At 41.7% G+C, this 27,684-nt stretch overlaps 2 protein-coding genes across 2 annotated transcripts in view; both read right to left on the reverse strand.

The window, feature by feature from the left end:
- LOC308109808 (extracellular serine/threonine protein kinase FAM20C-like) overlaps positions 1-27,684 on the reverse strand; it is a gene marked incomplete at both ends in the record, with an annotated part of 41,498 nt that overhangs the window by 804 nt on the left and 13,010 nt on the right. Inside the window, 2 exons of the mRNA XM_080463614.1 lie at positions 248-307; positions 407-488. Of these exons, the coding sequence (XP_080319740.1) occupies positions 248-307; positions 407-488 (142 nt within the window). The remainder of the gene's footprint in view (positions 1-247; positions 308-406; positions 489-27,684) is intronic.
- On the reverse strand, positions 769-26,743 carry dnhd1 (dynein heavy chain domain 1; the record flags this gene model as incomplete). Its single annotated transcript, XM_080463552.1, has 38 exons — positions 769-1,185; positions 1,295-1,899; positions 2,635-2,766; positions 2,852-2,943; positions 3,180-3,321; positions 4,674-4,779; positions 5,078-5,938; positions 6,374-6,552; positions 6,705-6,881; positions 7,219-7,317; positions 7,427-7,850; positions 7,943-8,344; positions 9,024-9,215; positions 9,330-9,458; positions 9,775-9,838; positions 9,945-10,131; positions 10,209-10,329; positions 11,544-12,041; positions 12,693-13,000; positions 13,087-13,369; positions 13,462-13,621; positions 13,737-13,857; positions 13,953-16,769; positions 17,369-17,494; positions 17,626-17,667; positions 18,957-19,233; positions 19,367-19,492; positions 21,042-21,232; positions 21,763-22,006; positions 22,078-22,286; positions 22,371-22,479; positions 23,214-23,315; positions 23,503-23,754; positions 23,839-23,995; positions 25,202-25,312; positions 25,411-25,614; positions 25,691-25,855; positions 26,415-26,743. The coding sequence occupies 38 exons, from the start codon at positions 26,741-26,743 to the stop codon at positions 769-771; spliced, it is 11,160 nt and encodes a 3,719-aa protein (XP_080319678.1).

Raw genomic sequence — 27,684 nt, forward strand, 5'->3', positions numbered from 1 at the left:
CTTCTATAGCAGTTGTGTTCTCCATGTTTTTCCAAACTCAGCGTGACAGCATGGCTTTGAGGCTACTTTGATAGCAGTGAGGTAACTATCTTTCACGACAGCATCACTAATATCCCAGCTCTGGTTTCAGTGTTGTCTTGTGTCCGCCACTCTTATGAACTTTGTTAAAAAAAAAAAAAAAAAAAGGAAGAAGAATGTTTTCTTTAAGATCTTTACATACAATGCTGTGTGACATTCGTGCCTGTACCTGCAGCACTGTTTCAATGGAACCAAGATAGATGGCTCGTCTTTGGAGTGACGCCCGAACCTGTAGAGAAAACCGGGACACAGTTATAGTCCGACTAAAAGCTGAATCAACAGAACACTGGCAGACAGAACTGAATCAGCAAACAAGAGAACTGCTCACCCTCTTCCGTTGTCAAGGTGAAGAAGAAAAGTGTTGTTTCCAAAGTTTTCAAAAGTTTCATAGTGGTGCCTGTCCATGTTACCTTGAGGAAGATGGAGAGGGATTTATTTTCGTATTAAAAGTGATTCTTTATACTGTGTTCTTGTTTGTTTGGGTGCAAAAAAATAATGGACACCAAAAATCAGATTGAGTCCTATTTTATTGAGATTTATCACCCTTCCTCTTTCTTGTGAGTGAGAAAGTATTACACAAGAAAGGAACAAAACCGAAGCAGAATGTAACTGCTAACTTAACTGCAGACATTTCAGGTGTATTTCACGACATTTCCGCGTGTCATGGCGGGTAAAAGCAGATCAGTACATTCAGAGCGTGCTCACGAGCCTAACTCTTCTCAGATTACACAAAGCAGGACTCAGCTTGGTGCAAAGCGGAACCTTTGTGACGATGCTATCATCAACCAGTCCACCGTTTCCACCGTCTTGTTCTTCACTGACATAGAGTGGACAGTGGTACACTGGTAATCGAGGGCTGCTCAATGTACTTTCAGCCTGAACATTACAAGGATCTAATAAATACAAGCTTTTACAAGACAGAGCATCGCGGGCAGTGTTCCTGATTTCAGCCTTAATGCAGAGAAGAGGCAGAGAACATGACTGAATGGCGATTGTGTCTTGTAGGGCGCCGATCCGTGGATCCCATGATGCTCCTTTCAGTTCCAGGCCACACAAATAAACAGCGTTCAGAGGCAATGAGGCTGGACACGTGCTATCATCCTGAACCTAAAGGGACAGATAAAAAGCATTAGTTATGACTATCCTGAATGACCTGTGAATGTAAAGTAGGACATTGATCTCTACACAAAAACAATCTCTCTTATTTGTTTTTTACCTCAAAGTGCAGCGTTATATCACTGATATATTTGCGATTTACTTGTGCAGCCTGTCTCATCACTGCCACCAGGAAGCTCCCAGCATTTTTGAAGGCAGACATTCGATATGCACCAGGTGGATCAGAAGTGCCGTGGTGCCAGAGATAAGCACTGAGCAACTCTGCCCTCCTCTCCAAGCGAGACAGCTCGGTGAGATTCAGGAGGGAGGAGAAGGTCGGCGTGTATTGAACGGGCTGTGAGAGGAGCGAGGACACCAAATCAATGAGATCATCCCACTCAGCCTGGAGAAAGTCACGAAGGGGACTGTGAGAAATGGCTTCTGCGTCCGTATCTGGGCAGCCAGTCCTGTGTGCGAGGTAACTCTTCAGAGCCTGCAGTTTGTTTCCAGCATAGCTCAAAGCTGCCGCTGTTTCAGGCTGGTTCAGTCTGGCACTGAAACGTGTTCCTAGAGGAGACTGGGATGCCTGCAGAAGTGTGTTCAGATTGTGGCTCTTGATCCTGCTTATCTCAGCTGACACGTCCCCACCGAAGCCCAGCAGAACAGGATCAGTGACTCCTGATTCCTTGAGACTTTGATGCAAAATCTGTGATAGTTCTGACAAATCTGAAGATACAAAACACAAATTTGAATCAATATTTCACAAACAGATGGAACAACCAACAAAGTATTACTCACAGTACATGCATGTCTTTTTCCTTATTTTTGCACTGTTGTAATTGCAGGAATGAGTTTTGACCCTGGTAAGTGGGTTTTGGTTTGACAATATTAAGCATGTCAATAAACACTATGACTCAAAACCTGTTTAAAAGTGCCAAAAAGAGACAAGAGAGACTTTTGGATATTGCATCATCGGTGCACCTCATAATGTGTTTGTACTTGTGCACTTTCAAAGTACTTCTCATCCTTTTATAGTATTTTACAAGTCATCTATCAAACTACCAAGTCCCAGCAGAATTTGGACTGAAGGTCATGCCACTCTGGAGACAAACATTGTTGTTATTGTCCATCTACTTGCGCATGTGCAGAAGAACTATTTACTACAGCCGAGTAGCTCCAAGCACCGTTGTCGTGTAAACAGACAAACAAAATGCTAAAGTGTTCCATTTTCATTTTGAACGTCACGTAAACAGGGCCTCAGTCTGACATCAGCATTTTACTCCTCCCTTACATGTTCAGGCTGTAAAAACATGTAACCGCTGTTTACCTGGATTAAGCAAAATGTGTTCAGATCATTATAAATAACATATTTCTGTAACAATCTAACAAACATCTTGACAAAAAACAACCTGATTGAGTGTTTGTTAAAAATCAGTTTGTTACCACAGGAGCTGGACTTACTGATCATATCTGAAAGGAGGTGCTGTCGGATGCCTGAGAGAGATAACTCTCTGTTGAAACAGATCTCAGCAACACTCTCCACCATTTGTGAATCTGCGGAGTCTATCACATGACTGCCGTACACTAGACTGACTAGGAAATGAAAGTACAACACGCTTAAAGCAAAGCTTGATCCATAGGGAAACTCATGTAGTGACATGATTATGAACTTGCTCACCTGCAATGGATTGTAAAACTTTAGCCTTGTCATGGCAGAGACTGGCAATAGATCTGTGTGAATCTATTAAAGCCAGTAAGTCCTCTTCAGACCTTGGTTGTGAAAAAAATACATACAAATTTAGAAAAATAGACATGTGTTTGTCTTTACGAGCTCATGCAAAAAATATTGTCATTGTTTTGAGCTAAACTATTTTAGCAGATAACATTGCTTCTGTTTTACATTATATATATTTTGAAGTTTGTTTCCTCACCAGTAATAGATTCTGTCCTGGTGAGTGTATTTATAAGCTTGTCTCTGCAGCAAGACAGAGTGGAAGATTGCACACCGGAGCAGCAGCTCCGTGTTCTCGTCTGTGACACCGAGAGGTTGGCTGACAGACAGCAGCTGTCGCAGGGAAAAACTCAGCTCCTCGTTCAGATCCCAGGCAGAGTCACAGGCCAGCGAGAGGGCGCACAGTCGCACAGCCACTGTTTAATGAAACAAATGAAGACAAAAATAAGGCTCATTGTGGAAAAAAAAAAGAGCAAAACCAGGGCTCATTATACTTCCAAAATTATTCATACACCCTGAAACCCCACGCTATTAGATTTCTGCATCATGTCAGGAAGGAGACTAACACTCAAAAGGGAAACATTTTCAACATTGCACTTTTTGTAACCGATCGTAGGAGGAAAACTTGCAGCAATGCTAGTTTAAAAGACATACCAGGTATGGATTGTGTTGCAGTTGTCTGGGTGATAAACCACAATCGGAATTGTGGGTGAATCAGATGCTTCTCTTCTGTGGAAAAAGCAAACATGTAGGGAAGTTGAACCCATAGTAAAAAGTAAGGCTGCTTCGATACCAGTAGGAGCGACGTCCACATTTTGTAGAGTCTTTCATAATCATGAAAATTACAAAATTAAGGCCAATTGTAAATCATGTTCTTCCAAAATATCAAGAGAGGGTGAAAGAATGTTCATACAATGCCAGCAGCTTCATCAGCTGAGACATATAGACCAGTAGACATACAGGGATGTCACTCAGTACTTTAACTGGTCAGTATGTAACTCCGAGCCGCTCTACATGCTAAAAAAAGTTTGGGGTCTCACACACCAGCAATGACACATGTGAAACGTGAATTTAGTATGACTGACTCATTAACAGCGAGCCCACCCTACAGGCTGCAGTACGTACACATAATGCACTGCCCTACACGTATTATAGACGCAGTCGTATACTGGCTGAGAGGTTGCGCACAGGTGGTTCACAGCAACTAATCGCCTTTGCGTATCGTTTGCGTATGGAGTATGATCTAGGCTTAATGGCATTGAATAACTACCTGGTATCAACAAATGGCTAAAGCTTTGAAATCTTACTTGTACTCATCTCGCTTAAAAAGTGGTACTGGTGCATACCTAATGAAAAACAAAATAGTTAATAATAACATATTTTGACTTGAATGAATCCCTAGCACACGGTGGCACAGGGGTTAGCGCTCTCGCCTCACAGCGAGAAGATCATGGGTTTGACCCAGGACCTTTCTGTGTGGAGTTTGCATGTTCTCCCCGTGTGTGGGTTTCTTCCGGGTACTTCGGCTTCCTCCCACAGTCCAAAAACATGCATGTGAGGTCAATTGGTGATTCTATTACTGCCTCTTGCAATCTTAGGTGTGACTGTGTGGGGTTGTCTTTCTTTATGTGTTTGCTCTGTGACCGACTGGCGACCTGTCCAGGGTGTACCCTGCCCTCGCCCACATTAGGCTGGGATTGGCTCCAGCGACCCTGAACTGGATAAGCGGGATAGAAGATAGATGGATGGATGGATGGATAATCCCTACCTTTGGAAAAGGAGACCAATCGACAGAGTTCAGCCACTACTTGCTCGTCCCATCTTTCCAACAGATGACAGTTATTGAAAATCAACCAGTGGCCGTCATTAACAGCCTTTTCCAGGAGAGAAAAGATGAGTTTACTGTCACAGAGTTCTCCGAAAGTGATTGACTTCACCCCGACCTGAAACATATATTGTATTACAGATCAGCCACTTCATTACTTTTTATAAACCCCTAAGCAACAAATCAATAAATGTGTGTGCGATTACCTCAGCAAATTGAGACAGTTGGTGTATTAAACGAAGAGGATGAATGCTTATCTGCTGGCCTCCTTTTGGATCGGGCAGTGCCAGAATGATTGGCCCAACATGTTTGAGCAGATATTGTGACAGGGAATCTGGGTTACCGACATGAGGGGCTTCGGCACCTGTTCTTCCAAAGGGACAGAGGACGCAGTCATTTAGGTCATCAGCTATTCCCTCCAAACAGTTTGGGAGTATGGTCTTCCAGAGAAGAGCCCGCTGAAGCAAAGACAGATGAGAGTGAGAGTGACAGGGAACAGTTCCAACCACAGTGGAAGAAGGGAAACGCAGGTACTCTTGCCACAGCATGGGGGAAGCAGAGAGAGAGGCAAGCAGCCCTCTGAATGCAGGAATTTTTTCCAAGCAGAGAAGCTCTGAGTAGGTTTGTGGGGAAATCCAGCTGGGCAGGTCAGGGTTTAACTGCGGTCTTTGTCTTTCTTCAGTTATAAGACCCTCTACGTCTTCAAGGCCCCTGAGGAAAGCCAGCGCCTCCGCCTCAGAACAGCACTCATTGTGCTTGAGCAGAGCCAAAGATACCAACAGTTTCAGCACAGCAGCATGACTCTGAAACAGGCAAGGCCTGTACTGCACCAGCACCCGGACTGCCATCATGTTCCCAATACGTGACACTAAACCCCCAGTCTTATTTCGAGATGCATAAAGCACTAAGGACTTGCTCTGTCCGGTGAAAGCTTTCAGGATCATTTCAATAAAGTCGCTTAATGAAAAGTCGTAGGCAGGAGAAAGGCGGGACACCTCCTGCAGAGCCTGGTAGAGGGAAGTAGCGAGTCTCATCAGGTGGCGAGGAGCTGCCAGGAGGCTCTCGAGGTCCTTCAGCTCCTCTTTCAGCTGCTTAACATCATCGTGCAGTTTCTCCATTGCTTCTTGACAAACAGCCACACGAGGCACAAAGGCTGTGTTTTCATGCAGCACGGTGTCACACTGTAGGATGTAGTCCATCAGAGCTTCCTAAGGAAGGATTGTCTACAGTTGAAAACTATACAACAACTAAGAATGAGAGGAAAAAAAGTGTATTCATGCAAGTTTAGCATGGCTGCACTGTAATAATCTTCAAACTTAGTGGTTTAACCCTGTGGTGTTCAACATAAGCCTGAGTTGGTAGATAAAATTAGATCTACATTTGCATGCATCCATGAAAAACAGGATGTCAATTAGATATAGATTTTAAAACTCTTCAGATAAAAACAGCCTGAAAACCCAAGAACTGCATGAAATAAAGCATTTCACTTCTGAAATGTATAATTCTGCTTTGATATTCAAAATATTTTTGAAACCCCACTTAAAATAAATCAAATGTTGTAAATAAATCAAGCTCTCTCATCACGTGATGTACAATTATTAATGAGTAATACTCTAAAAGATACTAAGGGCTGCTCTCGTCACCTCTTCTGCAAACAGTTTTTCCTGCAGCAGCTGATTGTAATTCAGGAGTCGCGAGTGTTGAGTCAGCAGGTTAGCGCAGTCAGACTGCAGCAGCTGTGTCAGCATCAGCTCCTGGATCTCTTCTGAGCTCAGGGAGAGGTCAACCACATGTACTTGAGCCAAGATGGATGGGTGGATCTCTAAGAAACAGGAGTGGAGATATGTTTTGGGAAATACACATATAGGCACTTCTTGTACTGAGATCAAAGATGAATTGAGATTACAAGTCCAGAGCAAGAAAGAATGTCAGAATTTCAAAGACTACCGGTGTATAGATTGTGTTGGTGCTCACCTCTGAGCAGTAGTTTGACAGGCAGATCGGTGCTGAGGATAAGGGAGAACTCTGGGAGCGCTTTTAGAGGAGGCTCTTTTAAGTCTGGAAAGATACATCCAGCAGGACGTGCTAATATGGCCAGAAAGTCCAGACTGGGGATCGCACGTTCCACATGAGTGACGAGGACTCTCAGCCCTTCAAAATTAAAGAGATGATAGTTGAAAGAAAAAGGCAAAGCCCAACTTGGAAATGTAGACCAAATATTTCTGGTTTAAACCAGGAATGGGAAACTTGGATCAATCTGAGTTATTACATCAAATTTAACAAAAAGAATAAAATGGATGCCAATAATTTCAACCATCTATTTCTATTGTTTTTACATTGAAGCAACCTTCGTAATACAGTTTTTCCAAATGATGCCCGATGTGCTTAAAATAAGAACCATTCCAAGAGACACCAATAATCTGTTGATGTTTAGAAATTGGCAGTAAAGTTTGTGCATGGTGGTGGTGGTGTAATGACACTAATTCACCTCTCTGAGAAGCTTGTCCCAGCTTGTCCAACAGCTCTGGATCATCCACACAAACAATCATTTCAGACTCTGTCTCCTCATCAAGTTTTGCATTCTCCCCTGTAGAGCACACGTTTAAAATCTTTTATGACTTGCAGGCCGACAAAGTAGAGTTTGTATTGATCTTAAGTTCTTAGATCTGAATATATTTACTCAGGCATGTACGTACCTGTGAGCAGCCAGTTTTTTGACCTCCTCTCTAAATGCTGCTGAGTGTTTGCCAGTAGAGGCCAGCGTTGAACAAAGGCGCCTCTATAGCCCCATAGCAACAGCTTCACCAAAAGCCTGGCAGACAGAGTGTCCTCAGTCTGCCACTCACCCATCCCTAAAGCCTGACCCAGAGGCAGTTGCAGCCTCTCCGTCACAGGGATGGGAAAACCAAACAACGGGGAAAGAGGTGTCGTGTTGGAGTTTTCAAAGAGGGAGGTTCTGGGGTCCTCTGGGTTTATGTCAATGATCCCCGTATAGCACAGCTTTTTCCACTTGCTCAGAAGTTCTTGGCGAATGTCAGGTCCAAAGGGGCCTGAATATGAGATGATTGCAGCCAGGATAAGGGCATCACCTGCCAAACTGAGATTGTGTAATTCTGCTTCCTGCAGGGGAGAAATGAGGGAATTAAGTGACATATTCAGGGTGACATGTAATGCACTGTATTTGATCAAATCTGCATTACTTGAGCAGTTGCCTTCCAGGCCTTATGATGCATCTCTGCCTGCTTTGCAGATGTATACAGTTCTTCTTTGATGCTCTCAGCCTTCTGCAGCTGTGACGTCTGCTCCTCCAGGTCTTTTTTCACTGATTGAAGCTGAAGGTTTGCTGCTTTGAGACCATCAGTAGCCTCCTTCTCACGCCGGCGGGCCACGGACAAATTACGTTCTGTCTCTCCAGCCTGTGCCTCCAAGTGCTGCTTCAAAAGGTGCTGTTGCCGCATACAGCAGCTCTGGTACACGGCCCGGATCCACTGGCACAGGGACTCGCAGGCCTTGCTTATGTCTGGTATGAACAGAAAGTGTGGACTGCAAAGGATCTGTTTAAGCTGCTGCAGCTGCTCCTCTGTGACGCTGTACTGGTCAAAGAACAGAAGATCCTGGGAAAGGGGAGATGAACAAGAAACAGTTTACAAAGGATTGACTAAAACACAAAATGAAGTCCTTCACAAAATGTATCATTAATCTCTTGTGTCTAGTGTTTGGTAACCTGCACACATTACACTAAAACATACTGTTTGTGTGTGCAAATAACTGAAAACCTTCATTTTTAATAAGACTGGTTTTTAATTCTTACCGTTTTAGATAGTTTTTAACATTTGTGTATATAAAAGGGAAGGGGGTGGGTGGATGATTATCACTGTTTCTATTTAGTTTGTACCCTGTAAAGCACATTGTGCTGCATTTTATTGTACAGAAAGTGCTATACAAATAAACTGTGATTGATTGATAACTGAGATAAACTGTCAACATATAGAAAGTAGCAGAATGCTCCTTATAATGCTAACTAATATTACTTAAATTCGGGGCTGGAACTACATCAAAGCACTCGTCCTCTGGTGAACAGAAGATTCTAACTAAAAATAGTATAATGGTAATACTAATGGCAGAGGAAATGGGACAGAGTGTCTTCTCTACAGTTGTTAATTCACCACAAAAGTATATTAACAATAATAAACTCCCTGAAACCTAAGAAATTGTAATGGTTTAATTTCATAACAGAAACCGCTTACTTACAAATGCAGTGCTGGGATCATTTCAAGACATAATTTCACACACCTGGAAAAAACTGGGTTGTCCAAGCAGGTGCCGAGCACTCTCCCAGCCTGGGGGCCGATTAAACAACAAACAAATGGCATCCATGGTTTCCACAACTCCCTCAGGTGGATCTCTGTAGTGCCGCACTTCCTCCAGGTCAGACAGATTTAAACATTGGGGAATCAGGAATCTAGACATTACCACAGGGTTCAACTGGGGGGAAAAAAAACAGATCCTGAAGTTCAGTTTGGGGATAAATGTACATGGGAACATTTGTATAGTTTCTGGTTACAGTTGTTAATTATCTTTATTAAAAGAACAGTTTACCATTGTCTCAAGTTTTGCAATCTCCTCCTTCAAGAGGTTCAGTTTTTTCGTCAGCTCTACAGACTTTGTTCTGGCTTCTTCATACATCTTATTCTGATGGCCTATCACTCTCAGGGTCTCTTTCTCATGCTGCGAGAAAGAGAAGAAACATACAATTAGTGTGGATACACACAGAACAGATATGTTATCAACATGTTCAAGCACTCAAATAGAACTGCTTACAGGGGATCATTTAGAAAAGCCTTTCCACTTTTGAAAATATATGACTTTTGTAAATAAGCTAAACTATACCTAAAAATCACTAATACTATTGCCTGCTGCAGTGTTTCTCCAATTAAAGCCTCTGAAGTGTAATAAATCAATTTAGATGCACAGAAACATCAAATAGTAAATTGTTCTACATCACCTGCTGGATGACATTAATCCTGTTTTGTAGTGTTGTTACGTCTGCTTTACTCCGCTCAGCCGCATCCTTCAGGGCATCCAAATGACAAAGGATGGTGGCAACTCTGAAAAATAAAACACTTTCATTGCAGACAAGCATGTCTTTTTTTCCTGGAGTATACATATTATGATGACAAAACAAAAAGAACCGTACATTGCAATGCCAAATACCTGTCAGATTTCCTTTGCCTCGGCTGTTGCAGGAGGTTGCAGAGAGAACCAAACTGGGCGATCAACCCCACGTAAGTCGAAGGACTGAAAGGCTGATATTTCAGAAGGACGGAGGCATACTGACAAGCAGACTGATGGATTCCTGCCATAACCACAGAAAGGCTGCTCTTTGAATCTTCTCGGACCTCTTTGAAAGAAAGGTCCACAACATAAGTCAAAACAATGACAAGTGATTGGAAACTAGATGTTGCCGGTAATACTCACTTATATAATGTTGCTTTTTGAAACATTGTAATGCAACTTCCACCAAACACTGGTGGGACCACGGCTGGTACACTTCTACACAACAGCTCAACTTCACTGCTTTGGCCATTTGTGCCTGGAGCTGAAAAGGTGAATAAATTCAATTGGATTGACAACATGAGAACCCTGGTCAAAGTTTTCAGTGACTGCAATTAGGCTACTTGGCATTTTAATGTCTTTTAGTATAGTTGATAAAGTGTGATTTAGCTTTCACTCAATTTATATAGTTTTATGTTTGTGGTTTATTTTATTAGATGTATATGAAACATACAGTACAATTTTAGAAATAACTTCAACAAGAATACTCACAGTGCTAGGTTGACTTTTGTAGTTAGACGTTTCATTGCTGTCCGTCATGGTGAAAGGCAACAACAAGAACACATGGATATTTCTGTGGACTTGGTGCAGATGACTGAGTGAAAGAAAATTGAGTATCATTTACAAGTGCATTACATTTGTATTAGTCCAAAAGGCTACTCAGGCCCCGTTTACAAAAAACCTCTCAAGTGAAATCACATCATTTTTGTATTTTCTTCTGAGATAAGTTTCACTTTCACGCAGCAACGATTTGAAAATGATTTCTGTATACACAGACAGGGTAGAAATGCTTAAATGGATGTAGTTAGCATGCCAGGCCATGAGTTGGCGCTGTTGGCTGTTTTTGTAAAGAAACCACATACACACAGAGAGAAAAATATGCTATAAACATTAACAATGGCGTGTAAACCGACATTCGTATGGACAGATGACCAAGTTGAATTGCTTTTACCGGTGACTCAACTATAGAACTACCAAGTCCCAGGACAATATAGAATGGGAATAATGACACTCCGGAGGTAAAAATTGTGATTGTCCATCTACTCACGCGTGTGCAAAAGAACTATTTACTATGGCAGTGGTGTACTGTATATGCGCAACAGAATTTCTGAAAAGTTGGGTTTTTCCCCATTTACACTGAGATGGAGCCTTTTCAAAAAGTTAAGTTGAGCTTCATTTCCACAGAAACAGAGTTGGAGCATTTTCAAAATGTTCCACCTTGGAAGCAGTTTTCCAAAAACGGCTCCCAGCAACATTGCCGTGTAAACAGGCACCCAATATGTAAATAAAGTTTTCCGTTTTTACTTGAAAATGTTGTTGTGTAAATGGGGTCTCAGTGACCAATTGTATTATCATGTCTTACTTCTTAAAACAATAGCATCAATGAATAAGGAGAGATTGAGTGTGCGCTTACGTGTCAGATATCCAACTGCGCATACGACATCTTCTTGAGTTATTCGCAACAGCTGCTCTAGAAACAAGGTTCCTGAGCTCATTGTCAGGGTGAAGCGCTGGGTAGGCTCTTTGGGACATCGCCACCAGTAATTCTTCCCTTACAGGTTTACTGATTTCCTCATGAACCAGAATAATGACTTTAACTTTGTCCACTCTAATTTGTTTCCCAGCATCTTGCAGGATTTCATGCAACTGATTTTCATTCCCAGAATGAACCTCTATCAAGCGATAGCCTGTCAGGTAGGCAGCCGAGCGCACAGTGGTTTTACGGCCTGTTCCTGGACTTGATCCCATCAGTACTCCATGCCCTCCAGGTATGAGCAAAGCCCTGAGGATATGTAATAGTTGAGTTGCTCCCTGCCGGTGCACAATGTAGCTGCTTGTGATGCTGTGGTCATTATGAACTCTTAGTGCTTCATCGTCCTCCTTTTTGTCCATGACTGCACACAGCTCTTGCACTAATGCATCAAGGTCTTGCTCCGGATAAGACCAGCTACATCCATAATCACGCGCCTCAGATAGCTTCGGGCCATATACAAGCCGAGTGATTACATTCTTCACATGCTCATCAACCTGCGCTGGCAAAGATTGACTTTCTGAACATGTCTCTTCTGAATAAATGGTTTGAGACAGATGGGAAGGTTGAGTCATTGTATGAGCTGACCACAGGACTGACTGAACAAACTGTCCAGCTAAATTTGGCCACTGAGAGAGATTTTGGATATTTGAATCCTGGCCTGTTGGCTGATAGTTGAATGCTGCGTCAGGGGGCAGTGTGTGAAGAGCAGGACCTGCAACAGTTGGTGAATCACCAATTATTTCTGATTCAATTTCAGCAACTATTTTTTCCTTAAAGTGTGTTGTTGTTGTCGTGGCTATGAGTGACACAACAGATTGCATGTCGTGTTCTGAGCATAGCCTGTCAGTGAATGTGCGCATGCATTCGTGAATCCAGAGGTGTACTATCTTAAGGACTGAAAGTGGAGGCCTTGTGGAGGACTGTGAATTTTCCTTCTTCGGGATGGATCCTCTGTTTGAGTTGTCAAACTGGTGCAGGCACATTCCCCACAATACCTTCTGAATGTCGTGATGTGAAAAACTGAAATGGGACTGCTGTGTAGGGTACTGGAGTCGGTCCCGTACTGCATAATACAGACCTTTAGTAGCACTCACGATACAATCGGACATGTCTTCCACACTGTGCATAGGTTGAATTTCTTTGAGCCAGACTTTGAAATTAGGCTGGATCGGCAAAACAACATCTGGGTCAGGAAGCACAAAAATAGAGAACAGACGTGAAAGTCGTGAGGACATCACATTGCTGTGACGATTACTCAATCCAGAGGCACAGCAGGTTGCCATGTAGCTGACAGTCTCAGAACTCAACAGTTCAAAGTCATCGGTGTCAAATGTTGCAGTCTCTCTCTTGGAGATACTTTGTCGGAGTGTCTCTAGAGCTATAGATTCCTTTCCAAAAACATCTACAAACAGAAGAGTTAGATAAGTGAATTTCACCGGTGTGCAAAATGAGATTTAACACCAATGACATTAATTATCCTAGACTCACCACATGGAGCTTCATGCAAATCATCTACAAACAGGAGCAGGCATGGCTTTTTCTCCATGGACCGTACAGTATCTTTACACCTCTTTTGGTGACTGATGGTCTTTAGTACGATGCGTATATCTCTGGAACTCAGGAGTGGACTGGCTGGCAGGCTAACGTGTGGCTTGTCAAACTTTAGCAAGTTTTTGCACAGAGTGCTTTTTCCAGAACTCGGTTCTCCCACAAGCAACACCGGCTGGTTTGCCTCCAGCATGACATTCATTAGAAAGGTGTATTTCTCATACTGTACAAAAACAAAAACAGAAGACATAAGTAGCTTCCTAGATTAGAATTATATGACTTTTCAATATAATTGTTACAACATTTAGGACCAACCTTTGGGATGATCGAGCTTGTTACCATCGTGTTCTTGGGATGCATCTTGGTGTCAATGCTAAAGAAATGGTCAAATACACTGACATTCTCAGGAACCACAATCTTGTACCGACAGGCAAACAGTACATTGCGTGCCAACGTGTCAAACTTCTTCCAGTGGCTGAATCAGAAACAAAAGCACAGTGTTGAGAAAAGGTATGTACTCATTTTTATTTTTGTGTGCATGTCATTTATAATATGGATCATATGGTAAAGTTCCAAGGTGTTTTTCTTACCAAGGGTGCAGATGGCCACCAAATCCCCAAATGTATGCCACCAGAAAAACGTCTCTGGTGATCAGCTGTTGCTTACTTTGGTTCTTTGAGCCTGGTGTTTTGGCTCCATGCAGATGTACACCTGGTCAAAGAGAAAGGATATAAATATATAATTGTTTATAGTGTTAATAATTGTTTAGTATAGCAAAGGTCTAAGTTTAAAAGTAATAATAATACCTTGTTTGTCCATTTGTGGGATTTCTTCAGGTTCTTCAACTTCTTTCCTGAAGTGGAGCAAAAGAGCACGCAGGATCCTGCCAAATGACATAACCTCTTGAATTCCACGCACAGGGTTTCGACAATATTTTCCTTCAGTTTGGATTGCAGAGGTGAAATCCTTTTGAATTGCTAAACTGAGAGTGCTATGAAAAAGATCTTCAGCGAGACAATTCCACATTCTCTTGACTCCTTGATCCAGATTGTGTTCAAAAGAAAGAGCATCCATTTCACTCTCCCATACAGCTTTCCATAGATCAACACATGGGAAAATAACGAGACTGCAGCAGGTCACTGAGGAGGGAGTTGCACAATCCAAATCTGTCGTCTCAATGAGTAGCTTGAAATTCGATTGAGACAAAGCCACGGTTTCACCTGATGGAAGTCTCAAACATGGAGCCTGATTGGAGTACAGCGTGGTGAGGTAATCCAACCAGCTCGGCTGTCCTGAAGGCTCCCCATCCATAACCAACCACTTCACTAGTGATGTGTCCTGACTTCCCATCTCAGTGATGTTGGTTTGAGGGTGGGTGTGGTCATGTCGTTCTCGCAACACCTTTGCAACAGCTCCATCTCGCCATCCTCTCTTTTGACAGAATCTGCCAAATAGCTCCTCATGCGACATGGCATTAGGAAATAAAACTGAAGAGTTAACAAAACTCCAGCTTGAAGCACAGATTTGTTGTCCTTTCTTTGCAATGGTTTTGTCATTTTCAAATGCATCCCTCCTTGACTTGGCAGCCAAACTATTGAGTGCTCCAGCGAGGGCACTGTAACAGGTGGTCTTTCCACTACCTGAGGGTCCGACGAGGATAACAGCCTGAGAGACTTTCATGGCCTGGTAGAGTGTCACAGTACTACTAATTATGTCTGAGTCATTATAAAACTGCTTTTGCTGTAATTCTTCTCTAACTGCATCTTGCAGTTGGTTCTTTTCCATTTCTTCAATAGAATGTTGATAAGGGAACTGGCACACGATGGGGAATGTTTCCTTGAAAATGGTGGAGAACTGTGAGGCTTTACTGTGCTCAGGTATCAAGACAGAAAGAATTGCTTTGACAATAGCTGTCTCTTCCAATAAATCCTGTACGACAGACAGATGAGATTTGCGTAGCTTGGAAAGTTTTTCATTTTCTTTTTTTCCTGCTTCTTTGAGGTTTTCAGGTACAACTTGTGAAAACAAAGAAGTATCAGCTGTAAAACATGCCTCATTTGACCTTTCCCGCTTCTGCATAGTTTGATATAAATGGATTTTGGAAGCAGAGATGATCTTTTGCAAGATAACAAGAAAGCCGTTTTGACCAGCAGAGAAAAACTCGGGTAGTGAGTGGGAATCTCTGGCCAGGCTGAGCAAGGACACCAAACGGTGGCTTAAAGACATGGCATCTGAGAACCCAAGTGAAGTCAGCATTACTTCTGCAATGATCCTGTGGTCTGGATATTTGAATGCAATGGGTCTTGTTGCAAACCGCAGACTGTCTGGAATATTGGATGAATACCACTGAGATGAGGTCAGAATACACCCATAGCTCGGGCTCGCAGAAAAGCTTTTCCCAGCAAACTCCATGTGGTATTCTAGATCTTCGACGCTATGACCAGTTTTGTCCTTTGGCTTGTCATTCATGCTCTGATGCAAATTGCTTCTGAGCTTGGCGAAAAATTGATGTATGTCCAACAGATGTTGTCCCAGTATTGACAGGATGCCTTGTGTTAGTAATTCCACTGAGTCCAGATAAAGGTATGCTCCTGTTTGGAGAGAACCTAGCAGCAGGTTCTGAATAACACTGAGTGTCATGCTTGGACAACACTGTGCGACAACAATTTGTCGCCCCAGAGCTTTCCCTAAATGGAATGCAGTGGTTTTCTTTCCAGACTTGCGAGGTCCACTCACAAACCCACATCTGAAGTTTGCCAAAGCAAGGAGAATTCCCAGCATAGCCTGGTCTGTGGATGGCGTACAGGCAATCACTAAATCTTCTGGGCCAAAATACTCAAATCCATACTGGAAGCGATGGTCCAAAACATCAATGTAACATGTTGTGTGAGCACTGTCTTCCTGACTCACATCTTCCGAGTGTACAGAATACTTTATCAAACTTAGCCACTCAAAAGATGACTCCAAAGGGATTTGTACTTTTGTGAGTCGAGATAGCTGCTGTGAATGATTCATTGTTAAATGAACTAATGCCCACAGACACGTCATTCTGTACTTGGAAGCCAGAGATTCACTTTTAAACCCTGTGAGTCCATCCCTTATGGTACGACCAAGCTCTTTGAGTTTTGCTGCATTGAGTGCTTTCATGTGGCTCAACCTCAGTGGATTTGATTTTTGGAAAGCTTGGACCACAGCTCGGCCCCAAGCTGCCTCTTCAGCCACCAGCACACACTGAAGAGGAAAATCTGAAAGCGTAGCTAACATAGTTTGTATTTTCCGTGACGTGTCATCAACGCACGGTGGGTTTCCTTTTTTTGCCTTGTCACTTGTCGGATCGTGATTTGATTGTTCAAGCTGCTCATGAACAACACATCGTTCCATGAATTGTATCATGGTCAACTTTAACTGTTTTTCAAAGGCAGAAAACCAAAGTATAGCATCGGGATTTGGTTCCAAAGGATTTGAGAAAGAAATGTGTTCCTGAAGGCTGCCAAAAATCCCCAGTACCTTCGACTGTTTTTGGTTTTCTGATGTAGCCTCAGAGGTCTCCATATTGCTTGCATTAGATTGCACTTCAAGCCATTCGACCCCTTGAAAACATTTTCTAACAAACCGTTGCAGCGCTAAGGATGTTGAATGAAAAGAGAGTAGTTCAATCACGTTCCTGTCTCTCAAAAACCAGAATCGTGGATACTGATGGCAGATTGCATCAAGGACATCAGTCATCTGGTTGGATACAGTCTCCATCGTAGACAACCCATCCAACAAAATGTGGCGAAGGCTGCTACCATGAAATCTGCCTTTTGTCTCGGTAGACACAAAGTTCAACACATGGGGGTCAGATGATATAGTCTGCATGATTTCCTTGAATGTCTCATCGACTTGTAGAAAAAGCTGCATCTGTGAAAAACACCAAAACAAAAACAGATAATGCTAATTTACAGAACTACATATCTAATTACTTTAAAAGCGTTCAAAAACAGGTTTTGTTAATTGTGTGCAAGGACATACCAGATCCTCTCTTTCATCACTAAACGATGTTTCACTAAAGACTTTGCTCATGAAGCCCCACATTTGATGATATCTTTGGAATACATCAAGCAGTTTCTCTATAAATATTTAAAGAGAAGAAGTGCACGCATCTTTGATCTGTTCCTGCACTTTGAGGCAAATATTGAGAATTGTTTTTGTTATATATATAAATACTTTTTAAGCCACTTACCAAGTTCTTGTAGTGACTGAATCAAGTGCTTCAATTGCAACCTGAAGTCAACACTGTGAGGTGACTTCAACATTGTGGACAAAGTCATTAGATCACTCTCTATCTCAGCAAAGAGTATCTCTAGACCTGAGTGAGAAATACACAACATATCAATGTAGGAATATTGCTTATGGACATCACTTGTATTGGGTTGCTCTTGGTGACTACATCTGCATTACAGAATTGCTGGCTTTATTTGTGACATTGTTTAGTCTCACCAATAACTGTGACTCTGGCATCATTGCAGGAGTTTTGGCAGACTGGTGGAGAATTTGAAAATGTGCCTTCTGTGGTTTTTTCATTCTCTCTTAATCCACTTTGGTTCTCACACGGTTGCCAAGCAGGAAGTGCAAATTCCTCCATCTGAAAGAGTCTGTTTTCCCATCCTCGACAAAGATCTTGAAATACCTGTATCATGTGACACATAAGAGATATTAGGTGTCTTACGGTCAGCTCACAGGTTATGTGAACGCCACGAGGCATTCACATAATCAGTAAAGCTCAGGCACCATAAAGGAGCAGTGTTTTGGATCAGCTCAGATGTAAAGGGTCAACTTCACATGCTTGAATATTTTTGTTTAAATCAGAAACAAAAGATTCTTAATAATAATAATGCAAACTCGTGAGCAACACATACAATCACGTGCTGCATGCGTGTGTTTGTGTGCATGCGTTTTACCACGGATGTAAAATATATACACGCAAACCTCCTGCCAAACAAACAGATTTTACCATTTTAGAAATAAAATGTGGACAATTGTATGCTGCTGTTTTTTTGTTTGTTTTTTACCTCACTCAAAGGCAGCTGTTTCCTTTCTTCCAACCATTTGGAGTGCCCAGCCATAGCTGCCCACAACTCCTTCCGGGCGACAACATTCAGATCGTCTTTTGTTAAAACAGTCAAATCTAGTGGGCGTTCTGATGGAAAAATAGATAAACATTTTATATATGCACATATATATGCATGCAGAATGTTTAAAATACAGCAACATATCAAATTGTTCTAGAATAAGAGTTTATTATTTAATTATAAGAAACAAACACGAGTTCATTTTGAATTTGATGGCAATACATCATCTCATAAAGCTTGACAAAACAGGCACATTTTGCAACCAACTAAGCAATAAGCAGAGGTCTAACAATGTGCAAATAACTATCGTATGTGTAATGATGAGGAACAATTGCAGAAAAAAATTCCTCAATGTTCATTTCAAAAGACTTTAAAGATCACTTGAATCTGTAGTGCATGATATAACTTGAGTAAAGAGTCTCATTAAACTTCTATGTGCAAGGGAGAAGGCCCAGGAATCAATACAGGAGGCTTTTGATCTTCACTCAAGTACTGCGCTAAAGAAAGCATGCAAAGAAGCAGCAGTATGTGAGCACAATTTAAAAACGGCCTTCAGCCAATTTGATGGAGTGAGATTATTTATAATTTGAAATTAATTAGAGAAACATTAAATATTGCCACAGTGTCCTGCAGACAAAAGACGAGTAACCATCCAGCTCAGTTAAAACTCATCCAGCCATTTGTAACAGTCGATCTCACCTGGCATGTCTGGACTGCTACTGTTATGTTGTTCCAGCTTCGTGCTCGCACGGTGTAAATGTGCACACATGTCGTTTTGTTCGGACAGAATCTCTTCTGCATCTTGTCTTGAATCAAGGAAAGGTTTGGACATCCCATCGGAGGCCTCGTTCTTAATGTCACAGACCGAATCAGAGTGCCTTGCGTCCAGTGTGTTCGTGGCGGAAGGCAGACGATGACGAACTCGGCTATCGGCTTGCTTCAAGAGGGGGATGAAGCAATCCCACAAGCCCAACATCTAAATATTTCACATAAAACAGAAGCAGACACACACAGACACACCAATGAAAATCTTCATAAATCATGCACAAAACATCCAGTATTTTATTTATTTCTTTATTTTTTTTCTGTTTGCTCTTATGTCTGCAGACCTTTTCTCTTAAAGCCAGCTCCTGCTCAGTCATCTTCCTGTAGTTCATGCAAACCGTGTCACTGAGGGAGTGAATGTATTCCAAACGTTTCTGTGTGTCTGGTAACATTTTCCCTGATTCCCTCACCTGCAGAGAGAAACATTTTGTTGATCACTTTTTTTTTTTTTTTTACTCTTTCACAGGGGTGCGAAACATAAGGCCTGTGGGATATAACCAGCCCACAAGAGACTCCAATCCGGACCAACAAACCCGTACGGAAACTGTTAATATTTCTTTTTAATGAAGTTTCTTTAGAGTAGCAGACACAACAAAACACTGAGACCCGAGCTGAGATATTGGTGATATCGCTTTTTGTTTAGAATGTAGACATTTTCAGTCATATTTATTTGATTTTGTGAAAATATTGCACATTTTCACCACGTATACTCTGCACCACAACAAAGAAAAAACTTTTAAGCTTAATTCAAAGGTTTTTATGGCACTATTTTGCCAGTCAGGCCCACTCAAGATGAAATTGGGCTGTATATGGCCCTTGAACTAAAATTAGTTTGACACTCGTGATCTATCACCTTCGATGATGTTTTAATTTGAAAAAGCCACCAAAATAAATATAAGCACTACATGCACAATAAACACATTTTAAGTTCCCAAAGTGGAACTCTTTGAAAATGTTCCGACTCCATCTCTGTGGAAATTTGGGAAAATGCTGCTACTGCCCATGCGCATAAACTAACTAACTAACTAACTAACTAACTAACTAACTAACTAAACTGTATTTTACAATATGCACTGTGTTTTTTAAATTAGCATAACTTACAGTATGCCCATCGCTCAATATATCGAAAAAGCCATATGCAGGCTATGTTTGCTATAATACATAAAGTTGTAAGACATCAGCACTCAGCTGTGTATCAGATATGAGAAAACAGATCCGATATTCAGTGAGAATGTTCATTTTGAAACATTTTTACCATGTAAGTACTACAATTTGAGATTTTGGTCAACTGTTCAAATATAGTTGGTATATTGTTGTCTTTTTTTCCTGATTAGTTTTTTTCTTTAAAGGCTTCCAATGTTCTTCAATAACAAGGTATAATTTTCTAATTCTCATCCATTTCAATCATTACCGTATCATGGAGTATTACAGGTAAGTACTTGCAGAGTATGTCAGATAACTATTGTAATGCCTAAAAACCGAATGAGCAAATGAGTTCAGAATGCAGTGAAATGCAACTAAACTCTGAACTTACAAAAGAACTCGTTAGGACAAACTTTCACTTGGTAAAGGAAATTATAAAAGTACACAGCGGGGGTCTTCATGAGTTCAAATTCAAACGGTGGCGCAGCTTGCCTTAAAGCTCCGAGCATCACCTGACCATTGTGGGATAATGGAATTTAAAATCAGAACACATCTACAATGACAAGGCAGAGTCGCTGGGATGAATAATTCAGCTGAAGTGAATGTGTGAACAAAGAAGAGTCTCAAGACGGTCTGAATGTTCTGTCAACCCAGCTTGTTAAAGTAAAACAGAAGGAACGAGGGTTTGGCCTTGCACATGTTTTTCTCTTCCTGTAAACTCATCATATATCTTATTTATATCTTTCTGTATACGCGTCGTATGGATTACTTGTTTTCCTACAATAAAACAAAATGGAGAAAAGAAAAGGTATTTACCTTGGTAGCATACTGGGAGAAGTCACGTAGGTCTTGTGGTTCAGCATTTAGGTCCACAGAAGTCTTCTGTAAGTCTGATATGAAGTCTGCTGAGTGAAGCTGAATCTGCTCCGTGAGGTGCTCCAGCACGTCCTCGTCAATCACCCTCAGCTGCTGTCCTGAAGAAGCAAAGAAAATAATGAGGATGTTTCCTGAAGTAAGAAATCAACGTCCATTTACACAGAAACAGCAGAAATGCTGAAAACAATAGAGTTTTCTTGTGGCGCCGTTTGTTTTTGTGATGAAACCCCACTCACATGTGTCCTGTTAAGATTAGCAATGGCGGGTACACGGACATTCGTATGGACAGACAATGAAGTTGGATTGCTGTCACAGTTGACTGTCAACCCTAAATAGACTATATAGACTGGGACTCATGACACTTTGGAGGCAAACATTGTTGTTATTGTCCATCTACTCGTGCATGTGCAGAAGAACTACTTACTAAGGACGTGGTGTGCATGCACAGTGGCAATATCTTAGAAAAGGTTTCACTGAAGTTGGCTTTATGTTGAGATTTTTGTCATTTTCGGGAATAATAATAGAGACATTATTAAAGACACCATATTACCGGTCCGTCCCACTCAAGAAGAAATTGGGTTGTATGTGGAAACTAAAATGTGTTTGACACCTCTGGATTTGACACAAGACGAGATTGAAAGTTCCCCTAATGCAGACATACCAAGAGATTCCTTCATGTGGTTACAGTTGATGGTGAACAACTGGTTGGTGGTAGAAAGTGCTGAGTCAACCTTGCTGATCCTTTCCGCCCAGTCTCGCACCTTCCTGATGTGCTCCTCGTACAGCGAAGCCGGCTGCCCTTTCATGGCCTCCAAAGAAGCTCCACTCCATCGACTGACGAGCAACTGAATGTCCACCAGCCAGCCAAAGGTCTCACAGAGCTGCTGGATCTCTACTTCAGCTTCCTGTTGAGAGGTACAGTGAGGAATCTTCGATCTGCGGTGACAGATGGAAGAATGAGATCACACAGTCTTACCTGCGTGATCCTGGCCTGCTCGTTTTCAGCTCGCTTTGTAGCATCATTGATGCTGACGTGCCACTCAAGTTGTGTTTTGGAGAGCGGAGCATAGCAGCCCCGCACCCTGTTGCCTTGCACGGTTGGAAGGGTTTCTTTTGGCAGCAGGACCCAATGGGCTGACTTGTTTCTGAGCAGTCGACCCCTCTTCCCATCATCGCTCTTTTCTTCTGTAAGTAGAAAAATCAGATTCTATGAACACCGCTGTTCTCAAACCACACCGACATACAGCTTCTCACATTTATTGTTTGTACCTGTGATTTCAGCACGTTTCACGCAGCTGCCGCTGTCACAGGTGAAATCCTTCGGAGAGCACAAGTCACTGCTGCTTATCTCCAGGAAGAATCCACAAGATTCACACATCTTCCAGGGACAAAAGACAGGATGAGTCTTTATATACAAATGCAATTAATGCGATAAAAAAGGAATTTGACATTACTATTGTTTTCTTTGTTCTGATGCTGGGGTATATTTACCATTCGAAATATTTCCTTTTTAAATTGTTCTTCACATGTTACATGTAGGTGAGTTGTCTATTCATTCTCTTCGCTTACGAAGTACAGAAGTGATTTCTTGCTTTATATCAGGGGTGTAAAACACATTTTAATTCAGGGGCCGCATACTGTGCAACTTCATTTTGAGTGGGCTGGACTGGTGAAATAGTGCTACATTCACCATTACATTCAATGTAATGTTGTTTTTCTTTGTTGTGGCGCAGAGAAAATGTGAGAACAATGTCAATATTTTCACAAAAAACAAACAATTACAACAGGAAATGACTACAATCGCAACATAAATTGCGTTGACTCCTCGGAATTTTGTTGAAAACAAAATCAGTGTTTTGTTTTGAATTTTTTACAATTAGTTTTGTGGTTTGGCCGGCTGGACCGGAGCCTGTTTGACATCCCTGCTTTATAATCTCTGTTATTCATTGCTGCTGACATAAAAATGAAGCACAATCCAATCAACACGGAAGTCGTCTAGTGTCGGTTGCATGAAAACAGACAGTGATCCATGGGAAGGTGCATTTGCAGCAGTGGAAATGTGTAAATTACCTGAATTAGAGAGCTGCCGGCAGAAAGGAGTGCTTCACTCACTCCTTCTTGGAACAGACGAACCGGCGGGTTCACCGTCACCTCATTACTGGCAGTGAAACACAGCTCCGTGCGGAAGACGCAGCACTGCTGGGATTTCATCCTCTGACAACCAAAAACATCAATGGGCTTCAAATTATTCAAAAATCTGAATTCAACGTCACCTTGTTTTATCTGATGTCTCTTCCAAAAAAAAAAAATGTACCCAACTCTGGCACGCTGGAATATTCCCAGGGTTGTATTCATGCATTCATTATCATAGCAAGAAACTGGACATAATAGTTGCCCGTACCTCTACAAGATTCAGAAAAGAGGAAGCATCTTGTTGAACGACTGTAACAAGACTCTGCACGACCATCTGATGGATGAGTGCAGCAAACTTTCCCAGCTTTTGCAGGACGCCTTCAGACCGTGCCAACTCTTTCTGCAGCTCCTGCTGGTGAGCCAGGAGCAGGTGAATGGGTTCAACGCTCCTGTTGGGATTTTTAGCACGTGTCATGTGCAACTGGAGCTCCTGGTGTGTCGAATAGCTTTCGTCTTTTACCTACAGGTTAAAATAAAATAGAGTCACAAGAGTGGAGTCCTGAAAATGGCATGTACATGTGTATATTTTCCACTGTGGAGGCACCGTGTTAAGGATGGTCGTGCGGCACTGAGACAGCTTCTTGAGAATCTGCAGATGCTCCTGATTCCTTGTGGTCAGTAGTTTTCTTAAATCGAGCAATGTGTAGGTTTTACAGCCATCCAGGGGAATCCAGTGGGTCCCTTTTAATTCTTCAATTACACTGCAAAAGACAACATTACACTGAGTGATCAAAACTCAACAACTTGTGGAATTTTTGTGAGACAGAGCTGAAGATGAGAAGCCGGGGCTTTGACGTGCACAGGCGGTTCACTTTGACAGCAGAGAGGTCAATTGACTGAGAGCAAGGCAGCAGGTCTGAGCAGAACTCAAGCCAACTCCATCAGTTTTTGGCCTACCTCCCTTAGTATATATAGAAGCAACAACCCCAAAAATAACATAGTAATTCTGTTGCTGTCTTCTCATAAACACGTTTAATGTCAGGGCAGATTGACTTTTCTGAAAGTGGTATCTACGCCAAGGGAACTTGAAAATCTAAATATTGTAACGACCTAAGTGTCCTTTATTGTTCTTTGTTGTGTTAAACACTTATAATCTGTATTGACCCTGCTTGTTGATGTGGTTGTTATGGTGATGGGATGAGCGGGCTCCTGGGAGGAGGGGCGGGGCGAGAGGGAGGCTGCCCGAGGAGATGCCGGAGCGATTGGATTTGGAGGGAACTGTTAGCTTTTCGCGGAGCTGTTGGGTGTTACTGGCGTAGTCACGGCCAACAGTGACTGTTTCCTGTTTTAAATAAACGGTTAACCGACTGCCTATCGGTGAGTGGTTCTTGGGAACACGAAACATTACAATATGCTACCTTGAGAAAGGTGAACACTTTGAATCATCAAAGAATCAATCATATAATCAAGAAGAATAACAAACCCATTACACACAAACAGAAATTTGGAAAAATAAATGTAACCTATAAAGTGTTTATAAGCAAGGACAAGTCACATTATGAACAATGTCATGTAAAATAAGAAAGCCGAAACATTGTTTTATCAGTTCTGTATATACCCTTTCTCCTTTAGATTTCATTATTGTTTGCATGTGAGCACACGTATTGATGTTTACAGCAACATTTCTTGTCTAGCTCAGCCACGAGAAGCATTGATTCAAACTCACGACGACACGTCTGCAACCAAAACACAAATTCTTTGCATAATCACAGAGAGCACGACCGACATAAAACTACAAAAAAAACATCTGAAAAAAAAAAATTATGAAACAGGCAAGAGAGAGAAGTTTCACCACAGAGAAATATCAATATATTCACATTTTTGTTTGCACAGACCATTATGACCATATTGAACCACAGGGTGCAGTAATGCCGTGGCTGTGTGATTGAGGTTTTGTTTAAACTCACCCGGTGAACCGATGAAGGGCACGTCTGAACCGAGGAACAGCTACGAGCAGCATTCCCTGCAAATTCTTACACTTGCGCTGGAAAGAAATGCTGCGAGTGTTTTTGTGCCACCTGAGGTGATGAAGAATGAGGCTCACGGTCAAATAAAAACTTTTAAGTGTGCAAGACGCCACATCATGATGACACAAATCAAACTTAATGGGTCTCACCTAGTGAAAGCTTTCTGTAGTCTGCAGTTCCTGAAAAGAGAGATTTCCTGCAAAGCCGTCCACTTCTCAAACTCCCTGTGCCACTCCGCCACACTGACGAGCCCGCCATAACCCGCCTCCGTCATATGCAGCACAGTGGTCGGGGAGAAGATGTAGTGTTCTGAGCCTGCATCACTGGAGTTAACCACTCTCAGGTCATAGGGTCTATAAACACAGAAGACATAACCGTGCAGTCAAACGTTAACACCGCCAGTAAACTCATTCACCTAAATTCTCCTACCTGCGAGCATCTCGATCCGCTTCTTTCAGGTAATAAAGCTCCACGTCTTCGAGGCGTCTGTCCTGACCAAAGAATTCCACGACCTCGATGCCAGTGAGAGGGGATTTCAAGGTGTTTTTCTTCTTACGTGCTGTGGCGGTTTTTGATTTGTCTTCCTCTCTTACACTAGAACAACGAAAAAGAAACTCATCCGAGGCTCAAACAGTTTGTGAATTAAAGGTTGGGAGCTAAATGTCCATTTCAAGCAGACGATGTGTTGAGATGTATGGCTTGTGAGCCAGAACCGGCATGCCAGGGTGACCAATCAGGCTCAATAAAAGATAATCTCCAGAGTTATTCTGACCACAATATGAACATTCAATTATATTTTTGGAGTTCCAGCTATATGTGACATATGGGATGTAAATACTTTAAAATCCACTGTAATCTGTAAGTTGTAAAGCACATGGTGGACGTGACATTGTTGAAATTATTCTACATTAGTCTACTTTTATTCAGATTTCACATTTGTCATGTTTTGTAAAAATAAAATAAAAAGATAGGTTAATAATTATGAACTTAATAATATATGAATACTTTATTGCACTAAACGATTTAGAGTTTTTGTTATTTAGAGATTATAATATTTACTGGTCCGACTCGCATGGCACTGAATGTGTGTAAAATGAATTTGACAGCGTGTTAAAGAGTCTATATAAATACAGAATATTGTTGAATTACATACCTCAATTGACTTTCTCTAATAGGAATGTCAGTCCCTAAAGCTGAGGCCATCAGTTGAGGTCCTTCGCTCCATTTTATATTCACTATTGGTCTTCCAGGCCCGACCTGACTCATGATCTGCGGCAGCTCCACCACTGACGGAGGCCTGTCAGAAGTCACCTGGCTGAGCGGGGGTCTCACCACCGAGGCAGCTGACAGACGGGCTGGACCCGGGCACAGAGGTGGTAAAGACACTTCAGGAGTAACCTTGGATCCAGACCTTTTCATGCCTTTACCACCAGTCTGAGAAGATCCATCGGGGGATCGTTCCTTTGAATGGGCAGCGGACATGCTGCCGATCTTGTGATTACCATCAGCTGGCTGAGACATCAACTTTTCTCACCGGCTTCCATGACTTGACCTAGAATAATTTGGAGGGAAAAACACATACGTTGGAATAGTTTACATAGCAGATATGTTGCAATTTCCTCTATGATATGTCAGAGCGTGGAAAGACACTCCTGGTCCTGGTGGGCCACAATCCCGCAGATTATGTTATAATCAGGTCTCGTAAAGCATCATGCAGAAATATGGGCTTCCAGGACCAGGAATGCCCACTTCTGTGTCACAGTATATCTACATAGCAATATAATAAAGAACATAAAGCACTCGATGGACAATATCTTTGGGATAATAACATGGGCACGTCATAAAAAATGTGCATGACATAAACCTCAACTGTTTTGGAACCATGATATTTTTCATTTATTCATTTCGAACGTGCTCAAAATCAAATATCACAATTAACACTTCACACCAATCAACCAAAGGTATTTCACCAAATATCAGAGACTAAGTACAGCAGAACTACATAATCAGGTTTCTGGTCCGAAGAGAAGTGGGAAGAAGTACAACTTATTAAATCCCACCCCTTAGCCGTAAATAATTTATCTAGCTTGCACTTATTCAATAAACAAATCAATTAAACATATTAGAACTATTACATAAAGACTAATTATCTGTCGAAAAGGTATAAATAAATTTCATATACGTATTTTATTAAAATAATGTAAGGATATATAATGCATAGAAAAAAAGAGTATAATCATAATTATGAAAGGATATTATTCAAAATATGTGGTGTCTGGTGCAAACACAATTTTAGATAACACAACATCATTTTATAAACACAGAATTGGACTCAGTTCGTTTAAGAGCCTGCAGCATGCGTAAATTCATGTTATAATGCAGTAAATATCCTTCATGTGTTCATGGTTTCCTTCAATAAAGCG

Source organism: Lipophrys pholis (genome assembly GCF_963383615.2).
Source record: "Lipophrys pholis genome assembly, chromosome: 5".
NCBI lineage: Eukaryota > Metazoa > Chordata > Actinopteri > Blenniiformes > Blenniidae > Lipophrys > Lipophrys pholis.